Here is a 19,848-nt window from a genome sequence, read left to right on the forward strand (position 1 = left end):
ACATACACATTTACATTTCTTAAAATAACCAAAAACATTTATACATATTCCTCTTTTTTTTTCAAAATGTGTTTATTTGGTTTTTCCTTTTTTTTTTCTCCTAAAAGGAGGAACAAGTTACAAATACAGTAAACATATGAAACATGTTACCAGACAATAACAAAATAAAAATAAAAATGATAAAAAAATAAAATAAATTATATAAAATGACACTGCATACTGGATGGCACACTCATTGGTACATTTGTGAGGGGTATTTAGACAGTGGGTTGCTCAGAGATTGTACATGGGTCATGACTGTAAGGTCACTTTAGAGCCCTAATAAATTGGGGGCCCTTTACAAAGTCCAAGAAGGAAGTCCACATCTCTTCAAACTGTGCATATTTTCCTTTCAGTGAGTATGTTATTTTTTCCATGGCTATAACTTGTACAATGTCCTCTAACCAGCCTCTGGTAGTCGGCTTCTGTATAGATTTCCAACATTTTGCAATAGTCCGTCTGGCTTGTAGTAGGCATAGGATAACCATCTTTATGTTAGCTCTGCTGAGGTTAATGTCCTTTGGTATGAGTCCCAAAACACACATTATTGGGCACATAGGGAGAACCACCTTTGTTGCATTTGAGAGTGTCTCCACAGCCATCCTCCAAAATTCCTGTACTTTTGAACAGGACCATAAACAATGGAAAAGTGTCCCCCTATGTGTTTCACATTTAATACATACATCAGGAATATTAACATTGAAACGGTTCAAAAGCTCTGGAGTGATGTACAGCCTCATGGACCATTTGTACTGTAACAGTCTGAAACCTGAATTAGACGTTTGTGTTTGTGATTGGGAACAAATATTTTGCCATTCCGACTCCGTTATCTCCTCCCCTATGTCTGCGCACCAGGCAAGTCTCTTGTCCTCTGATGTCTCTGGAGACCCAGCTGACAAGATCTTATAAAAGATGGAAATAAGTCTTCTCTGGTGAGGTCTTACCATAATGTTTTCTACTGCTGAGAGGTCAGGTATTGAGAGCTTCTTTTGGGTCTTATATATGAAGTCTCTGACTTGTAGGTATTTGAAGAAATGTTTAGCAGGTATGTCAAATTGTTTTCGAATATCTTCAAATGACATGAGAACACCCTCCTGAAAGAGATCTGCTATTTGCCAATACCTTTGTCTGCCCATAGTTTAAATCCCTTGTCTTTAGCCCCTGGATGAAAATTGTTGTTTCCCCAAATGGGTGTGAACTGCGATAGATTTAGGGGAACCTTTAGGTATTTATGAACTTCATGCCAAGAACGAATGGAGTTGGAAACAAATGGGTTACCTGTGAATTTCTTTAGTTTATCTGGCTTATCTGAGTATAGATACATATGAAGAAGTATGTTGGATGAAGTCTCTCTTTCCATGGCCACCCATGCGAGTGATGAACTGGATCTGAACCAGAAGGAGGTTGTCCAAAGCTGGCATGCCCAGTAGTACCATTTGAGGTTGGGAAGGTTCAACCCGCCCCTGTCATATGGCAGGTATAGAGAGAGGCGTAATCTTGCTCGTCTGTTACTCCAAATGAAATTTCTGAAGATTTTAGTCATATTTGGGAAGAAGTTTGTTGGAGGTGGGAGTGGTATACATTGGAATAGGTAAAGAAATTTGGGTAGGACATTCATTTTGAGGATATTAATCCTGCCAATCATTGAAATCGGCATTGTTGTCCATCTGTTAATAAGATTAGTTACTCCTGATATCACTGGGCTATAGTTAGTGGATACAAGGTCCTCTGTTGAATGAGTAATTTTGATCCCCAAATAAGTAAAACTGGATGTATTCTTAAATGTTGTTTGTATTGGGGGGCAACTTCTCTCTGATTGTTTAAGAAAGAGGATATTTGACTTAGATTCATTCAGTTTATATCCTGAAATTGATCCATAAGTATTTATTAATCTAAGGAGATTTGGAATGGAGCTCTTTAGTTGAGTAAGGAATAAAACTATGTCGTCGGCGAATAGTCCTATTTTATTCTCCACATTCCCTATTCTGATACCCGTTATACTGCTGTTTTGTCTAATTGCTATTGCAAGTGGCTCGATTGCTAATGCAAACAGACAGGGGCGAAAGTGGACCCTGTCTGGTCCCTCGTTGGAGTTTGAAGGGTTGGGAGGTTACAAAGTTCGTCATGACTGATGCACTTGGGGTGTGATATAGCATTTTCATGCACTTACAGATGTATTCACCAAACCCAAACCTCCGAAGCACTTCAAAAAGATAATTGTGTTCCACTCTGTCAAATGCTTTTTCGGCATCCAGTAAGTAAGTAAGTAAAAGTTTATTTATATAGCGCCCTTCGCAGTACGAATACACAGAGTGCTTTACAATAAAAACAATAAAAACAGTAAAAACAGTACAACATCATCAATATCATCATGTTAAACAAAGCAGCAAGGTGCTGAAGCCAGTGCTACATCACAAATTGCGGGTGCATTACCTCCAGTACACAAGACTTTTGAGCAGTCACAAACGCAGTAGAAGAAACCAACAAACAATAAATTAAACATAGAGAGCAGAAAACCGATAACACACAGAAACCTAACCCAGAAATGCCTGTTTGTAGAGATGTGTTTTTAGCTGATTTCTGAAGCTTTTTTCGGACTGAGCTGCTCTCAACACCTGCGGAAGTGTGTTCCACAGGCGTGGGCGACTGCAGCAAAGGACCGATCGCCTTTGTTTTTAATCGGTGCGCGGCACTGCCAGGAGCCCTGGTCAGCTGACCGTAAGGACCGGCTGGGCGTGTGCTGTATGATGAGGTCATGTATATAACTGGGGGCGAGGCCGTGTATGGACTTAAAGGTAAAGAGAAGCACTTTGTACTGGATCCTATACTGGATTGGTAACCAGTGTAGGGCAGCCAGTATAGGGGTGATGTGACACGATTTCTTTGACCTGGTGAGTAATCTGGCAGCTGCATTTTGAACCAGTTGGAGGCGGTTTATGGATGCCTGGTTTAGACAGGTGAACAGTGAGTTGCAATAATCCAGTCTGGAGGATACAAAGGCATGTATAGCCATTTCCATCTCAGAGTGGGCGATGATGGAACGCAATTTCGCGATGTTTCGCAGGTGGAAAAAGCAATTGCGACTCAGAGTCTTGACGTGTTTATCCAGCAGCATTGCCTGGTCAAAATGAATACCGAGGTTTTTGATGGTTGGGTGGACATTGTTTTTGAGAGGGCCCAGATGTTCTAGTACCCTGGCTCTGGTGCCATCGGAGGCGATGACCAACACCTCGGTCTTGGTTGCATTTAATTGCAGGAGGTTGTTAGCCATCCAACCCCCGATGGCGGCTAAACACTCCATCAGGATGCTGAGGGACTGCATATGCTCCGGTTTAAAAGAGCAAAGCAGCTGGATGTCGTCAGCATAAAGGTGGTATGTGATGCCAGAGAATGTTCTGATCAGCTGACCCAATGGGATCAGGTATAGGGCAAAGAGTAACGGGGCCAGCACCGAGCCTTGTGGTACCCCGCAGTGCAGAGGGGCGGAGTCGGATTTATATGGACCAGCTGACACTGAGAAATGTCTCTCACTGAGGTAAGAGGCAAACCATTTTAGTGCTAGACCTGACACCCCAACCCAGTTCTTTAGCCTATCTAGGAGAATACTATGGTCGACTGTGTCAAAAGCTGCACTCAGGTCTAGCAGGACCAGAACAGAACTTTTGCCACAGTCGGAGGCCATCATGATGTCATTAGATACTCCAAGAAGGGCAGACTCGGTGGAGTGTTTCTTACGGAAACCGGATTGAAACTTGTCACCAATATTGTGTGTGGCCAGGTGGAGGTTAAATTGGTTAGCTACAACTTTCTCCAGTACCTTTGAAATAAAAGGTAGCTTAGATATGGGCCTGTAGTTTAGAGGAGAGGAGGGGTCCAGGTTGGGCTTTTTGAGGAGAGGTTGGACGGCCGCCTGCTTAAAATAAGAAGGCACCACACCCGTGACCAGAGACATGTTTATAATTTTGACCAGACTGGGGGCAACAGAAGAGATAGCTTCTTTTAGCAGGGAGGTGGGCAGGATGTCTAGGGGACTAGAGGAGGTCTTCATGGCATTTACTACCTCCAACACCTCCTCCAGCTCAACAGGTGAGAAGTTGCTCATTGATGGTACGGAAACTGGACTGGGGACCGGGGGGCAGGGGGAGGGGGTGATGTTGGCTCTAATATCTGCAATCTTGTTTACAAAAGACAACAAGAAGGTGTTACATTCCCTGTCCGAAGACACAGGAATCGATGGAAGAGGGCGAGCCACGATTTTGCTGATGGTGTTAAATAACACTTTGGGGTTGTTTTTGCTGGAGATAATGAGGTTTTTAAAGTAAGCAGCCCTAGTAGTTTCTACCAGAGTGTTAAAATCAGCTGTGAGATCTTTATAGAAGAGTCGATGGACTTCTAGGTTAGCAGCTCTCCACCGTCTCTCAGCTCTGCGCCGTTGTAGCCTGAGCGCATAGATTTCCTCATTCATCCAGGGAGATGGATTAGTTGGACGGACAGAGCGAGTGACAAGGGGAGCTACACTATCCAGAATGGCTGCGCAGTGGGCGTTAAACAAGCTCACTGCGCAGTCCACGTCATCAGACTGCGCCATCAAAACATTGCTGGGGAAACTAGTTCTGGGAGTCCAGGGAGACTATTGCTGTGTCTGGGCTTTCCTTCCTCACATCTATAATATTTAGTAGTCTTCGAATATTATGGAAACCTTGACGACCCTTTATAAAACCATTTTGGTCTGAGGCAATCAGAGACGGAAGATGGTTTTCAAGACGTCTCGCAAACACCTTTGCTATAATCTTAGCATCTGAATTTATCAGTGAAATAGGACGATATGAACCACATTTTGTGTGGGGTTTATCTGGCTTTAAAATCAGTGTTATTAAGGCATTGGATAGGGAGGGCGGTAAATGTTCAGCTTCAATTGATTCAACTAACATATCGAAGAGTGGTGGCACAAGCTTCTCCCCAAAGCGCTTGTAGATGTCAATGAGTAGTCCAGAAGGACCTGATGCTTTTCCTCCGTTCATATGGGACAGCGCTTCAAACAGTTCCTCCTTTTTAATGGGAGAGTCTAGCTTCTCTTTTACCATCTCCTCTAAGGTTGGAATGGAAAGCTGATCCAAAAAGGAGGCAAGGTCATCATTAGTATCCGGAGTCTCTGACGTATAAAGGTTTATATAATATTTTTGAAAGGTTCTGTTAATTTCTGTCGGATTAGTTGTTGTCCCGCTTTCAGTTTCAATCTCGGTGATAGCTCTTTCATTTTGCAGTGTTTTAATCCGCCATGCTAGTAATTTGCCCGATGATTCTCCCTGATCATAGTAAGTCTGCTTTAACCGAGTGATACTGTTTAAGGCCTTACTTGCTGTAATCTCATTATATTTAGCCCTTACTTCTGAGAGCCTCTGTAAATTCTCCGGTGTATTATTCACCGAGAGCTCCCTTTCTAGGTCTTTAATATCTCGCTCAAGTTCAGTCATAAGGAGATGCGTCTTATTTGCAATGTTACTGGTATAAGAGATCATCACACCTCTAATATAGGCTTTGAAGGCTTCCCATCTAATGGATGCTGAGGTTTCGTCTGTATTTGTAGCAAAGAAAAGCTCGATATTTCTTTCCACCGTGTTTAGAAACTTCTGATCATGGAGCCATCTCGGGCTAAGCCTCCACACTGTTTGGCCCCTGGGATGTGGAGTAAGGCGGTAATGCAAAAACAGTAGGGCATGATCTGAAATAACTATGCCTTTGTGCCCACAGTCCTGTATATTGGCCACCAGAGTCTCAGAGATTAAAAAATAATCTATGCGGGATTGTGTTTTGTGTGTGTTTGAGTGGCACGAATATTCTAGTGTGGTGGGATTTCTAATTCTCCAGATATCGCAAAGATGCAGCTCTGACATAAAGTGGCCTATCACCTTCGGGTATTTGTATGGGAGCAGTCATTCCTTGATGAACGGTCTAGGAGGGGGTTAGGAGCACAATTAAAATCTCCACCCATTATTATTTCACCTCGAAAAGATGAAACGGTCATAAAGAGATTACTAAAGAATGTAGAATCGTCATTGTTGGGCCCATACACGTTTACCAAAATGATTTCTTGATTCAAAAGAGTTCCCCCAACCACCACAAATCTACCAGCAGGATCCTGGAGAAGCTTGTGAACCCTAAAGGGGACTGATTTGTGGATAAGGATTGCTACTCCTCTTGCCTGTGAGGAGCAGCAGGAAGCTAGAATTTGCCCAGGCCATCTCCTCCTTATACGTACAATCTCATCGGATACTAAATGAGTCTCTTGGAGAAATATGACTTTTGCTTGGAGATGTTTAATTCTGGACAGTATTTGCTTAATTTTAACCAATTTTCTCATACCTCTGACATTCCATGAAATAATATTGAGATACGGAGCACTACTCATAACCCAGTCTAAGTAATATTACCGTTATATCTACAACTTCTCTTATACCCTTGGAGACCAGTGTGCCATCAAAACATGAAAAATAAAGAAAAGAAAAAAACGAAAAAACAGTAACAAACGCCCCCTCTCTAGAACAGAGAAGGAGCTCTCCTAAATCCCTGCGCCCCCAAATTGCACAGCCCCCACTCACCCTCCTGCAATACACTGAAATTCCGGACAACTTGCATTGATCCTTAACTAAGGAGCAACTACAAACCATTGAACACAAATGGGCAGCACCCACGTCCGGCAAACATTTTAAATATATAATAAAATAATAAAACGTAAACCCATGTATGTACGATTACTGACCCGTGACATTATGTAAAATGAAACCAAACGTATTGCTACTATCAAACCAAGGGCCAGCAATAACACAGCCAATGTGATACGACACTCTTATCCAAACAAGCTTAGTCTATCTTTCATCCGTTTTGGATCCAAGCGAGCTAGCGAAATCTAGCCGGCCTCACTCACTCACTTCACCGTCCCGTTCCGTCTGAGACCGCGCGGTCTCGATCTCGCGGATGAAGACCTCCACATCTGATGGAGTAAGAAACGTAAGCATTTTACCCTTGTGGTAGATTCTCATCTTTGCTGGGAACTGTAATCCAAACTCAATATCCAGTTTATGCAGTCGGGTTTTCACGCCGTCGAACATTCTCCTCTGCTGCTGAATCTCCGCGGAAAGGTCTGGAAACAACATCACACGATTCTCCTCGAACTGCAGCGTTTTCTTCTTGCGAGCAGCATTCATCACCCGGTCTCTGTCGGCCAGCCAGCGGAATTTCACGAGAATCGCCCGAGGAGGAGGTTTAAGGTTTGGCTTGTTAGCTTTAGCGTTAGCTGTGGCTGCTTTTGGAAGTCTGAAGGCTTGGTCGATGGAAGGTGGCGTCAGTAAATTGTCTTTACCAAGGAGGTCGGGTAACCACCTGTTGAGGAAGGACACCAGGTCACCTCCCTCCGCGTTTTCTGGCAGGCCCACCAGTCTCACGTTCAGGCGGCGCTGCCGGTTTTCCATGGTCTCCACTGATCTGGCGAGTGCTAGCATCTTTCTTTGAGTGGTTGCGGAGACGCTAGCTAAGTTGTTCAATTGGTCCTCCGCGGAACTTATACGGGATTCTGCTCCACCTAGTCTTGCGGAGAATGACTCTAAGGCTTCTTTGATCTCGTGATTTGAGGTGATAACTTCTTTGAGCTGGGCAGAGAAGTCTTTTCGAAGAGCGTGAATAGCTGCTAGGATTGAATCGTCTCTAGCTTGGTCTTCTGTAGCTTCCGCTAGTCCATGTGTCAACTCCAACTCGCCGTCTTTCTTCCTCTCTTTACCTCTTGAACTTGTTTTACTTTGCTTCATTTTGGATCCTCCTTATATCGTGCACTTATATCACTCGACTAAGACTTTTTGCAAACTCAAACGAACGGGTTTACATTTATATATGATATATTTTGCCGGAGCACATGGGCTCTGCGACTACTCACGTCCACGTCATAACCGGAACCATACATATTCCTCTTGAACTTAAAATAAAACTTACATAACTTAAATAAAATGTATTCTGTTTAATTTAAACATGTTCCTAGAAATTACAGTGCTCCTTCCTTTTTTTTAAAAGGGTATATGAACTGAGCTGCCAAAAATGAAACTAGCAGTGGCAAATACCAAGTGTGCAACCATCAATTGTATGGATCATGAACAATTCTTGTGCAGAAAAATAAGCATGTCTGCTTTCTCCGGGAGGATACGCGATCTCTCAGGACTTATTGTGTCTCCAGCCGTGGAGATCACTCTCTCAGATGGGGTGGAGGTGTACAAGACGTGCTAGCTGTAGCCTGTGACCCAGACAGACTACCAGCCTCTGAACCGGTCTGACTCTGAACGTCATCAGCTAAATTGGATGGCAATGGAGATTATTTATATAGTGAAAGCTGGTTTACACAATGAAACAAATGGCACTAACAAAATCGCTGAATTTGCTGAGCTGACAATGACATAAAGCCACATTAAGAGGGGAGGCAAACACGACCTCTGCCTCAATGTAGGGGGCTGAAAATGGAAGATTCTATAGCTAAGCTAGCGTAGCTATATGCTAAGTTTAATAATGGATTAAAAATCGATATGCTCAGTTTAATAATGGGTTAACACGATAACGCGAACGTTTGCTGATAACACACGCCCTCCGATAATTAACACCGTTACGATCAAACATTTCTCAAAACTGGACTTTCAATCCAAACGTGAATTGATCAATAATGGGAGACCAATGCCGGAGCTCAAATGTATGCTTCAAACGAAGGGACAGAAGATAACTTGATCGACTCCACACAATAAAGGCAAATTGCTTCACACAGTGAGTGGTTGTGATCACTTTTGAGGAGTTTACCTTGGACCAGTGGTCCCCAAACTACGGCCCGCCTCCACATGTGGCCCCGCCCCCTGAACAATACCAGAGACGCGTTCCGATTTATTATTTTTTTCACCTGGCCCGCTGCCGTTGAGATTTCAGTGAGACGCGGGGAAAATGTGAAGTGGTGCTCTTCACAATAAAACATCTTTGATGGGACGTGTCGCGTCTCGGCCAATCAGCGTTCAGATGTCCACAGCGTTTGGGAAGTTAGGTTAGCTTGAATGTTAGTCCGCTACATCTGCTGCTGTCACGCTGCACGGTGTAGCGATACTAACAAAGTACCCGTGCGTTAAAAACGATGTGATTTAGCATATTTTTAGTCTCGATACTTCATTAAAAGAGCGATCAGAGCGGACGCACTGCTCCGCTCCGTTAAATGTGTGCGCTCAGCCGTAATGCGCGCACACAGGTGAGCACACTCACACTAGCACTTTTTGTCGTGTGAAATAGAGCCAAACTTTAGAACGCCTCTGCCTAGTTGCCATGTTTGCTGCAGTCTGAAGAAGAAACTAAAATAGTTCGTGCATGCGCAACGCCACAGAGGACCGTTAGCAGAACCGTTCAAGAATTTGGCTGACGATTCCAAACAATCGGTTCACTGGGAACCGGTTGTAAAACAGAACCGGTTCTCGATTCCCATCCCTACTTAACATGAACATGGGAACTGCAGTTTGATTTGAGTCAAGCCCACATACTCATAAAAAGTACACAAAAAATACACACTTTATTCCGTTTGAGTAATATTTGATGAATAGCAATGCCCAGACTGCATGTACTACTCACATCTCGAACCCTCCACGCGTATGACCCCATTGCGTATGCTATTCTATTGATGAATACTCAGTTACTACCTCCTCTTGCCCCTCAGCCTTTTCTGCATTGAGGGAGCATATTGGCTGGCGACACACCATGGCAGTGATGGGAGCTTTGCAGGGCAGCGTAATCATCTGTGGCGCTCTGCTTCGGCCAATCATTATCAAACCCGGATCTACCCATGAGGCGAACGGAGTGTCCCCCAAGGAACTGGAAGCTTTTAGTGCCCCAGAAATTGCGGAGGGCACAAACCCAGAAGACTCTATAATAAACAATACCTCACACGCACAAAAACACTCCCATAGTCCAGAGAATGACCCAACAGGGGTCTCTGTGGTCACCGGGGTCTCTGGTGAGCAGTCTCTAAAGGACCTAGACGGCAGCAGCCCGGAGGAGAAGGCGACCTTACTGCACAAAGACGCACAGGCATCTGCGGGAAGCATCACGGCGGAGATTACAGAATTTGAAATGGAGGCGAAAAACGGCGAAGATGCAGAGAAACCAGCGATGAAAGACGGAGGAATCAACTCCTGCGACGAAGAGCCGCCCGCGAAGAATTTCAAACTTCTCGATTTCACCGTCCTCCGAGAGTGCAGCTTCATCCTCTACTCTCTGTTCGGACTGTTCGCCACGCTCGGCTTCTTCGCGCCCCCACTCTACATCATTGAGCTGAGCGTGAGCCGAGGCGTGGCGCGCGACTTCGCCATCTACATGCTCTCCACCATGGCGCTGGCGGAGCTCTTCGGCCGATGCTCCATCGGGTGGATTCTGTCCCGGGAGCGGTTCAGGAAGAAGAAGCTGTATGTGCTTCTGGCGTGTGTGGTCGCCATGACGGCGGATCTGGTCGGGTTTACTTTGGTGACGGAGTTCTACGGCCTGGTCGTGTGCTGCTGCGTGTACGGATTCTTCATGGGAACCATATCGTGCAGCCACATCCCCATGCTGGCGGAGGACGACGTGGTGGGCATAGAGAGGATGTCTTCAGCTGCCGGTGTCTACGTGTTCATAAACAGCTTCACTGGGCTGGCTGGACCCCCACTTGGAGGTAAGTGTCATCCTGCAGTGATACGTGTATTATCAACAGAGACTATGGTTTCACTTTACTGCAGCTTTTATCTGTTTAACACGTTTCAGGGCATTTCAGATAGGACTTTACCCACAAATCAAAGCTGAAAGATGGAGAGCGAGACAAAGAATAGAAGACAATGAAATGAAGCACAGCAACAGTAACAGCATTAAAGCAGTGCTGGGGTCTATTTTAAATATACAGTGCATCTGGTAAGTATTCACAGCGCTTCATTTTTTCCACATTTTGTTATGTTACAGCCTTATTCCAAAATGGATTAAATTCATTATTTTCCTCAACATTCTACACACAAAAACCCATAATGACAAAGTGAAAACTGTTTTTTGCACATTTATTACAAATAAAGAACGAAAACATAATTCAATTCAATTCAATTCAGTTTATTTGTATAGCCCAATTTCACAAATTACAAATTTGTCTCGGAGTGCTTTACAATCTGTACACATAGACATCCCTGCCCCAAAACCTCACATCGGACCAGGAAAAACTCCCAAATAACCCTTCAGGGGGAAAAAAAGTGAAGAAACCTGGAGGAGAGCAACAGAGGAGGATCCCTCTCCAGGATGGACAGATGCAATAGATGTAATGTGTACAGAAGGACAGATTTAGAGTTAAAATACATTCAATGAATATGACAGAGTGTATGAATAGTTCATAGTAGGCATATTCCACGATGGAGACCTCCACGATCCATCAGGCAGATGGCGGTGGGGAGGAGGAGTGGGCGGAGTCTCAACAGGACAGTGGCGTAGTCATGAGCAGGAATTCCACGACCCAGACGATCCATCAGGCAGATAGGATCTATGCCGTCTCATAGGGTCCGATGACCCCATGAGACGTGAAGTCAAAAGGACTCCGGGGAGAAAGCAGAGTTAGTAACATGTGATTGAGAGATGAACATTCATCCTTAAGGAGAGAAAAAAGAGGAGATAGGTACTCAGTGCATCCTAAAACGTCCCCCGGCAGCTATAAGCCTATAGCAGCATATCAAGGGGCTGGACCAGGGCAAACCTGATTCAGCCCTAACTATAAGCTCTGTCAAAGAGGAAGGTCTTAAGTCTACTCTTAAACGAGGTGACTGTGTCTGCCTCCCGGACTGAAATTGGAAGCTGGTTCCATAAAAGAGGAGCTTGATAACTAAAGGCTCTGGCTCCCATTCTACTTTTTAAGACTCTAGGAACTACAAGTAGTCCCGCATTTAGTGAGCGTAGCTCTCTAGTGGGGCAATATGGTACGACAAGCTCCTTAAGATATGATGGAGCATCACCAATCAAGGCTTTGTAGGTTAAGAGAAGAATTTTAAAAGTGATTCTTGATTTTACTGGGAGCCAGTGCAGAGCAGCTAGTGCAGGAGTGATGTGATCTCTTTTCTTAGTTTTAGTGAGAACACGAGCTGCAGCATTCTGGATCAACTGGAGGGACCTAAGAGATTTAGAATATACACTTTTATTAATCCCCAAGGGGAAATTAGTTCTCTGCATTTAACCCATCCTTAGTTATTAAGGAGCAGTGGGCTGCGGTGAAGCGCCCGGGAAGCAACTGGGGGTTCAGTGCCTTGCTCAAGGACACTTCGACTCGCAACTAATGGGGAGAGCGGGGATCGAACCCACAACCCTGCGGTTGCAGGACGGCCCTCTTACCCCACTGAGCTAAAGCCGCCAAAGTGGATTATTAGAGCAGCCTGATAATAAGGAGTTGCAGTAATCCAGTCTCGAAGTAACGAACGCGTGAACCAATTTTTCTGCATCTTTTTGAGACAAGATGTGCCTGATTTTTGAAATATTACGTAGATGAAAGAATGCAGTCCTTGAGATTTGCTTTACGTGGGAGTTAAAGGACAAGTCCCGATCAAAGATAACGCCAAGATTCTTTACAGTGGTGTTGGATGCCAGGGCAATGCCGTCTACAGAATCCACATCACCAGATAATTGATCTCTGAGGTGCTCAGGGCCGATTAAAATTACTTCGGTTTTGTCTGAGTTTAACATCAAGAAGTTGCAGGTCATCCATGCTCTCATGTCTTTAAGACATGCTTGAATTTTACAGAGTTGGTTGCTCTCCTCTGGTTTTATCGATAGATATAGTTGAGTATCATCTGCATAACAATGAAAGTTTATGGAGTGTTTCCTGATAATATTGCCCAAAGGAAGCATGTATAAGGTAAATAAAATTGGTCCAAGCACGGAACCTTGTGGAACTCCGTGATTAACGTTGGTGGTTATCGAGGCGTCATCGTTTACAAATACAAACTGAGATCGATCTGATAAATAGGATTTAAACCAAATTAGTGCCGTGCCTGAAATGCCAATCGACTGCTCCAGTCTCTGTAACAGGATGTCATGGTCAATGGTGTCGAATGCAGCACTAAGGTCTAACAAGACCAGGACAGAGAGGAGTCCTTTATCTGCTGCCATTAAGAGGTCATTTGTAATTTTCACCAGTGCCGTCTCGGTGCTGTGGTGTTTTCTAAATCCTGATTGAAATTTCTCAAATAAACTATTATGATGTAGAAAGTCGCACAACTGATTTGCGACCACTTTCTCAAGGATCTTGGAGAGGAAGGGGAGGTTAGAGATCGGTCTGTAGTTAGCCAACACCTCTGGATCCAGAGTGGGCTTCTTCAGGAGAGGTTTAATAACAGCCACCTTGAAGGAGTGTGGTACGTGGCCTGTTAGCAGAGACACATTGATAATATCTAATAGAGAGCCGCCAATTAAAGGCAACACGTCTTTAAGCAGCCTCGTCGGGATGGGGTCCAAGAGACAGGTAGATGTGTTAGAAGTAGAAACCGTTGAAGATAATTGGTCACGGTTGATGGGAGAAAAGCCCTCCAAATATACACCAGGGCATACAGCGGTTTCCAAGGCCATTCCACTTGAGGACAGATTGGCACTGGTTATGGGCAAGAGAATATTAATCTTGTCCCTAATAGTTAAAATCTTTTCATTAAAGAAGTTCATAAAGTCATTACCACTAAGGTTTATAGGAATGCTCGGCTCCACAGAGCTGTGACTCTCTGTCAGCCTGGCTACAGTGCTGAAGAGAAACCTGGGGTTGTTTTTTCTTTCTATTACTGATGAGTAATAGGCTGCTCTGGCATTACGGAGGGCCTTCTTATATGTTTTAAGACTATCTCGCCAAACTAAGCGGGATTCTTCGAGATTAGTTGAACGCCATATGCGTTCAAGCTTTCGTGACGTTTGCTTTAGTTTGCGGGTCTGAGGGTTATACCAGGGAGCAAACCTCCTCTTCCTCACTGTCTTCTTCTTCAGAGGGGCTATCGAGTCCAGTGTCATTCTCAAGGAGCCTGTGGCACTGTCAACAAGATGATCAATCTGGGACGGACTAAAGTTAGACCAGGAGTCCTCTGTTATATTGAGACGTGGTATCGAATCAAATACAGAAGGAATCGCTTCTTTAAATTTAGCTACAGCACTGTCAGTTAGACATCTGGTGTAGAAACTTTTGACTAACGGAGTACACTCCGGTAGTATAAATTCAAAAGTTATGAGGTTGTGGTCTGACAGAAGAGGATTCTGTGGGAAGACGTTCAAATGCTCAATGTCAACGCCATAAGTAAGAACAAGATCAAGCGTGTGGCCAAAGCTGTGAGTGGGTTTCTGTACTCTCTGACAGAAGCCAATCGAGTCCAACAAGGAGATGAATGCAGCACTAAGGCAATCATTATCAACATCCACATGGATATTAAAATCTCCAACAATAATAACTTTATCGGTTTTAAGAACCAAACTTGATATAAATTCTGAGAATTCAGATATAAACTCTGAATATGGACCTGGTGGCGGTACAGAATCACAAATCGAATTGGCTGTAGTGTTTTCCAGGTTGGATGTGAAAGACTAAGAACAAGGCTTTCAAATGAGGTGTAGTGTAATTTTGGTTGAGGATTAATTAATAGGCTCGATTCAAAGATGGCTGCTACTCCACCTCCTCGACCGGTGCCTCGAGGAATGTGAGTATTAATATGACTTGGAGGAGTCGATTCATTCAGGCAGACATATTCTTCATGGCTCAGCCAGGTTTCAGTTAGGCAACATAAATCAATGTGATTATCTGATATTAAATCATTTAGTAACACAGCTTTAGATGACAGAGATCGAATATTTAGGAGACCACATTTAATAGACCTATTTTGTTGCACTGCTGAAATAATGGTGTTAACTTGTATAAGGTTATTGTGTACGACTCCTCTTCTGCTTACTTTTGATTTATTTAATTGAAGTGGCCGTGGGACAGACACAGTCTGTATTCACAGCCTTTGCTCAGTACTTTGTTGATGCACCTTTGGCAGCAATTACAGCCTCAAGTCTTCTTGGGTATGATTCCACAAGCGTGGCACCTATTTCTGGGCAGTTTCTCCCATTCTTCTTTGCAGAACCTCTCAAGTTCCATCAGGTTGGATGGGGAGCGTCAGTGCACAGCCATTTTAAGATCTCTCCAGAGATGTTCAATCGGGTTCAGCTCAGGGCTCTGGCTGGGCCACTCAAGGACATTCACAGAGTTGTGCCAAAGCCACTCCTTTGTTATCTTGGCTGTGTGCTTCGGGTCATTGTCCTGTTGGAAGATGAACCGTCGCCCCAGTCTAAGGTCCAGAGCGCTTTGGAGCATGTTTTCATCGAGGATGTCTCTGTACATTGCTGCATTCATCTTTCCCTCAATCCTGACTAGTCTCCCAGTTCCTCCCGCTGAAAAACATCCCCACAGCATGATGCTGCCACCACCATGCTTCACTGTAGGGATGGTATTGGCCAGGTGATGAGCAGTGCCTGGTTTCCTCCAGACATGACGCTTGGCATTCAGGCTAAAGAGTTCAATCAGACCAGAGAATTTTGTTTCTCATGGTCTGAGAGTCCTTCAGGTGCTTTTTTGAAACTCTAGGCGGGCTGTCATGTGCTTTTTACTGAGGAGTGGCTTCCGTCTGGCCACTCTACCAAACAGGCCTGATTTGTGGAGTGCTGCAGAGATGGTTGTCCTTCTGGAAGGTTCTCCTCTCTTCATAGAACAATGCTGGAGCTCTGTCAGAGTAACCATCGGGTTCCTGGTCACCTCCCTGACTAAGGCCCTTCTCCCCCGATCGCTCAGTCTGGCTGGGCGGCCAACTCTAGGAAGAGTCCTGGTGGTTCCAAACTTCTTCCATTTCTGGATGATGGAGGCCACTGTGCTCATTGGGACTTTCAATGCTGCAGATATCTTTCTGTACCCTTCGCCAGATCTGTGCCTCGATACAATTCTGTCTCGGAGGTCTATAGATAATTCCTTGAACTTCATGGCTTGGTTTATGCTCTGATATGCAGTCAACTGTGATACCTTATATAGACAGGTGTGTGCCTTTCTCAATCATGTCCAATCAACTGGATTTAGCACAGGTGGACTCCAATCAAACATCTCACGGATGATCAGTGGAAACAGGATGCACCTGAGCTAAATGTTGAGTGTCATGGCAAAGGCTGTGAATACTTATGTACATGTTATGTTTTCGTTCTTTATTTTTAACAGATTTGCACAAATTTGTAAAAAACAATTTTCACTTTGTCATTATGGGTTATTGTGTGTAGAATGTTGAGGAAAATAATGAATTTAATCCATTTTGGAATAAGGCTGTAACATAACAAAATGTGGAAAAAGTGAAGCGCTGTGAATACTTTCCGGATGCACTGTAGATCAGATGTAACATCTTTTTTAGAGGCTTTCTAACAGAATAGCTGTTGTCTGCTTTAAAGAGCTCCATCATTTAATACTTCACTTCTATAAAGTTAACTTAACAAGAACTCACGGAAGACGGATTAACAAAAGGATGAAATTCAAAATATCTACCCTAATTTCTATATTTGCTTTCGGCTGCTTTTTTCTTCAGATCTTTACTTTCTTGTACGTGTCTCATAAACTCCACTGAGATAACCCTGATAACATCACAATGACATAATCAGGGTTATTTTCTCAGGAGGCACTTTGCAACCATTTCCACAGGCTGAGATGTCCTCGTGGCCTCTTTTTAATTCTCCTCTCTCCCAGGTGTGCTGGTGGACGTGACTCAGAACTATGGATCAGCCTTCTACTTGTGTGCAGTCGGCATGGGAATTAGTGCCTTGTTCCTGGGTTGTGTGAAATGTGCGAAGAAAGGATTCGTCTGCAGGAGGAGGACCTCAAAAGGCCCCGAAGACGACCATGAAAGGGAAGGAGAGGCTGAGGAACCGAGTGGAGCGCACGGCCCAGACAAAAGAATTGACGGCCCTCGGCTCGCTCTGAAGTAGACGAGCAGCCCGAGGCCACGAGAGACGTCCAGGACGTTATACGTTTTGCCTGAGCTGATAAGACAGGATAAGAGCAATAAAAGAGTCACGCCACATGAGGGTAAAGTCTACAAGGAGGAGAAAGACCAAAAGTATTTACGATCTGAGGGCATTCTTTAGAGCTTTCACTGCATAATATGCTGTGCCTTATACCTAATGTACCAAACTGTGTGTTTTTCTAAAGTCAATGTTCTTACAGATGTTTAAAGCTTCAGGCGAGTGAATAATACCAGAACCAGGCCGGCCAACTGTGATGGACGTGTAGCTGTGAAAACCATACATTGTCATTGAAAGTGTTGATTTGTAATCATAGCTTCAGCAAGCTGACAATACAATGTTATGTGATATGAGATATCAAAATCAAGTGTAGCCCTCATAATATATTTTGATAAAGTTACGACTACTAATAATAATAAGGTGTATATATATAATAATATATGAGTTTTCTAATTTGTTTTGCTTATTTAAATTTCTAATTGAGTTGGTGATCGGTGGTCATTGTTTTCTGGTGTGGGAGATCAACCGCCAATCCAGCTTCACTATCAATTAGAGGGGCGTGGCCTGAACGGAGGTATGGTGGTGAAATAGGTGACAGCAACAGCTGTTGAGGTCAAAGTCATGGTGGGACGTCGAAGGGCTGACTGAAGAAACACACTCCTCAATGTCAGTTTAAGGGTTTAATGACAGAGATGAAGACACCCTGAAACAGACAGTGCAGCAAGATGAGCTGACAAAGTATTACAATTATGCATGTATTAAATAACGTAATACACATATACAAATAACGATATACGGTATATGCACATTAACTAATAACGTAAACAGTTCTCACATGAATGAGTGGATGAACATCTCGCCTCGAGGTGGAATGGATGAATGACGAGACTAAAATGGACGCTGACATTAACGGAAGGCAGCGTGGCATATCCGGTCAGGTAATTAGACGCTGCCCTCTAGTGGCCGGCGGTACACTCTACACTGACCAATAGTTATGCCTGTAGGATCAGGTAACGATCAGTGTGTTGAATGTATGCTGCCCATTGACTAAATGTTAGTGATGGTGAGATGAAGCCTCATGAGGCATCGAACCACTTCAGCCAATTGGTTCGAGAAAGGGTTCATTTCTCGAAGCTTCATGTGCTCACGAAACCACCTAGTGGCCAAGTGTATAATCACAGGCAGCTGTATCTGAACCACATAATGTGATGCATTGAATTTGTGTGTCTGTTATGGCTGTTGGGAATGACTGAATTACAAAAATGTATGACCAAATCATTTCTGTACATAAATCATCACATATGTGCATAATAAAATATTGTATTAATGTATTCTGTGTGTGTAAATGTTCCCAACATGGTAGTATCATATGATATGGTAGGTTGTGAATTAATGTTATTATGAAACGCCCCCTCCATTACACGACACACGCTTCGAAGCTTCGGCACATCTCGTAACAACACTACTAAGTGTTATAGTAGTGTTGATAATCTACTCGCGATTATCATTTAGCTTCACACATGTTGATCTGCACCAGGAAAGCCGGATGAGCCACATTGGGGGCTCTTGTGAGTCAGGGGACGACAACCGAGGAAGCTGAGCTGGTTCCCGAGGCTGCTGCCTACAGACCTGCTGTTTCTTATTCCGTCAGACAATGCTTCCCGCTATTCACTTCCCTTTCCCAACATATCATGAGTACTCACAAACATTTCACTGACCCTTTTGTTTAGGCTTGTGTGGACAAGTGAAACGGTCACGACCGTTTAAGGCCACTACGATCTCCAGCAACGACTCGGGCCTGCAACGGGGGTGTGGTTGGTGTGTGTGTGCTAGGATGTGGTGTGAGTGGATTTGTGTTATTTGTTTTATTTGTGATATTTATTATATTTGTTGTGGTGGTTGTATTTGTGGTATTGTAGAGGTTCTTAGGAAGAGAGAGCGAGTTATATACATTTTGTGGGTTTTCGTTGTATGGGGATTGGTGTTTAGTTTAGTTTAGTTTAGTGAATAAATATGCTGTGGCGTGCATTATGAAACGGTTGGCTGCACCGTCCCTCTGTTAAACACAACCCAGGACCCCGCCCATCGTATATTGTACAGAGCTACATGGGCCGGGGGTTATATAAGCTATTGTCATTAATGTGTGCGTCTGAACCCCTTTATTAGGTTTAAAGGTTTTGTTTTTATATACTAACTCGTTCATCATTTTTGATTTTATATACTTTAACGTATGAATATTTTATGTACATTTTGATGCGTGTTTAGATAATATAGATTCAGAAAACGTACTAACACAAGAGCCATTTGACCTTTCTGAATCAATACAACATAAACCTTATGAAGTCTGGAGTGGCCCTCTGTTCGTCCTGACATTGTGTGTAACGGTCAAGAAAAACTAGGATTTTGTTTTTCCTTCAAATAGCAGCAGAAATGAGCATATATTTTAAATGGTATCCTTGAGTTGTTGTTTTTATGGCTTTGCATTACTTTGTGATCTGAATTAAGCCATAATCAAAATGACCCGGGAGAGAATGTAAAAAAATTACTTTTATATATTCAAGAGCAACTTTTTTAAATGAGGTGTAAAGAACCGTTATGTATTCTGATTTGTGTCCATGATTCTTGGGACAACTACTGGAACTGAAATAAACAGAAGTCTGGGTAAAATTCAACCCGTCATGATGGTGGTGGTGTCATAACTAGTACTTCTATACTGTATGTTATTGTCAACTGTAAAAGATTAAAAAT

The 19,848-nt window shown here is 43.6% G+C and overlaps 1 protein-coding gene across 1 annotated transcript in view; it reads left to right on the plus strand.

Moving 5' to 3' along the window:
- The window catches only part of LOC130203739 (monocarboxylate transporter 7-like), a 22,889-nt gene extending 3,117 nt beyond the window's left edge, over positions 1-19,772 (plus strand). Inside the window, exons 5-6 of the mRNA XM_056430129.1 lie at positions 9,761-10,750; positions 16,826-19,772. Of these exons, the coding sequence (XP_056286104.1) occupies positions 9,761-10,750; positions 16,826-17,064 (1,229 nt within the window). The 3' untranslated portion in view covers positions 17,065-19,772. The remainder of the gene's footprint in view (positions 1-9,760; positions 10,751-16,825) is intronic.
- Positions 19,773-19,848: the final 76 nt, after the last annotated feature.

This window comes from Pseudoliparis swirei, chromosome 13 (assembly GCF_029220125.1).
Source record: "Pseudoliparis swirei isolate HS2019 ecotype Mariana Trench chromosome 13, NWPU_hadal_v1, whole genome shotgun sequence".
NCBI classification, from domain to species: domain Eukaryota; kingdom Metazoa; phylum Chordata; class Actinopteri; order Perciformes; family Liparidae; genus Pseudoliparis; species Pseudoliparis swirei.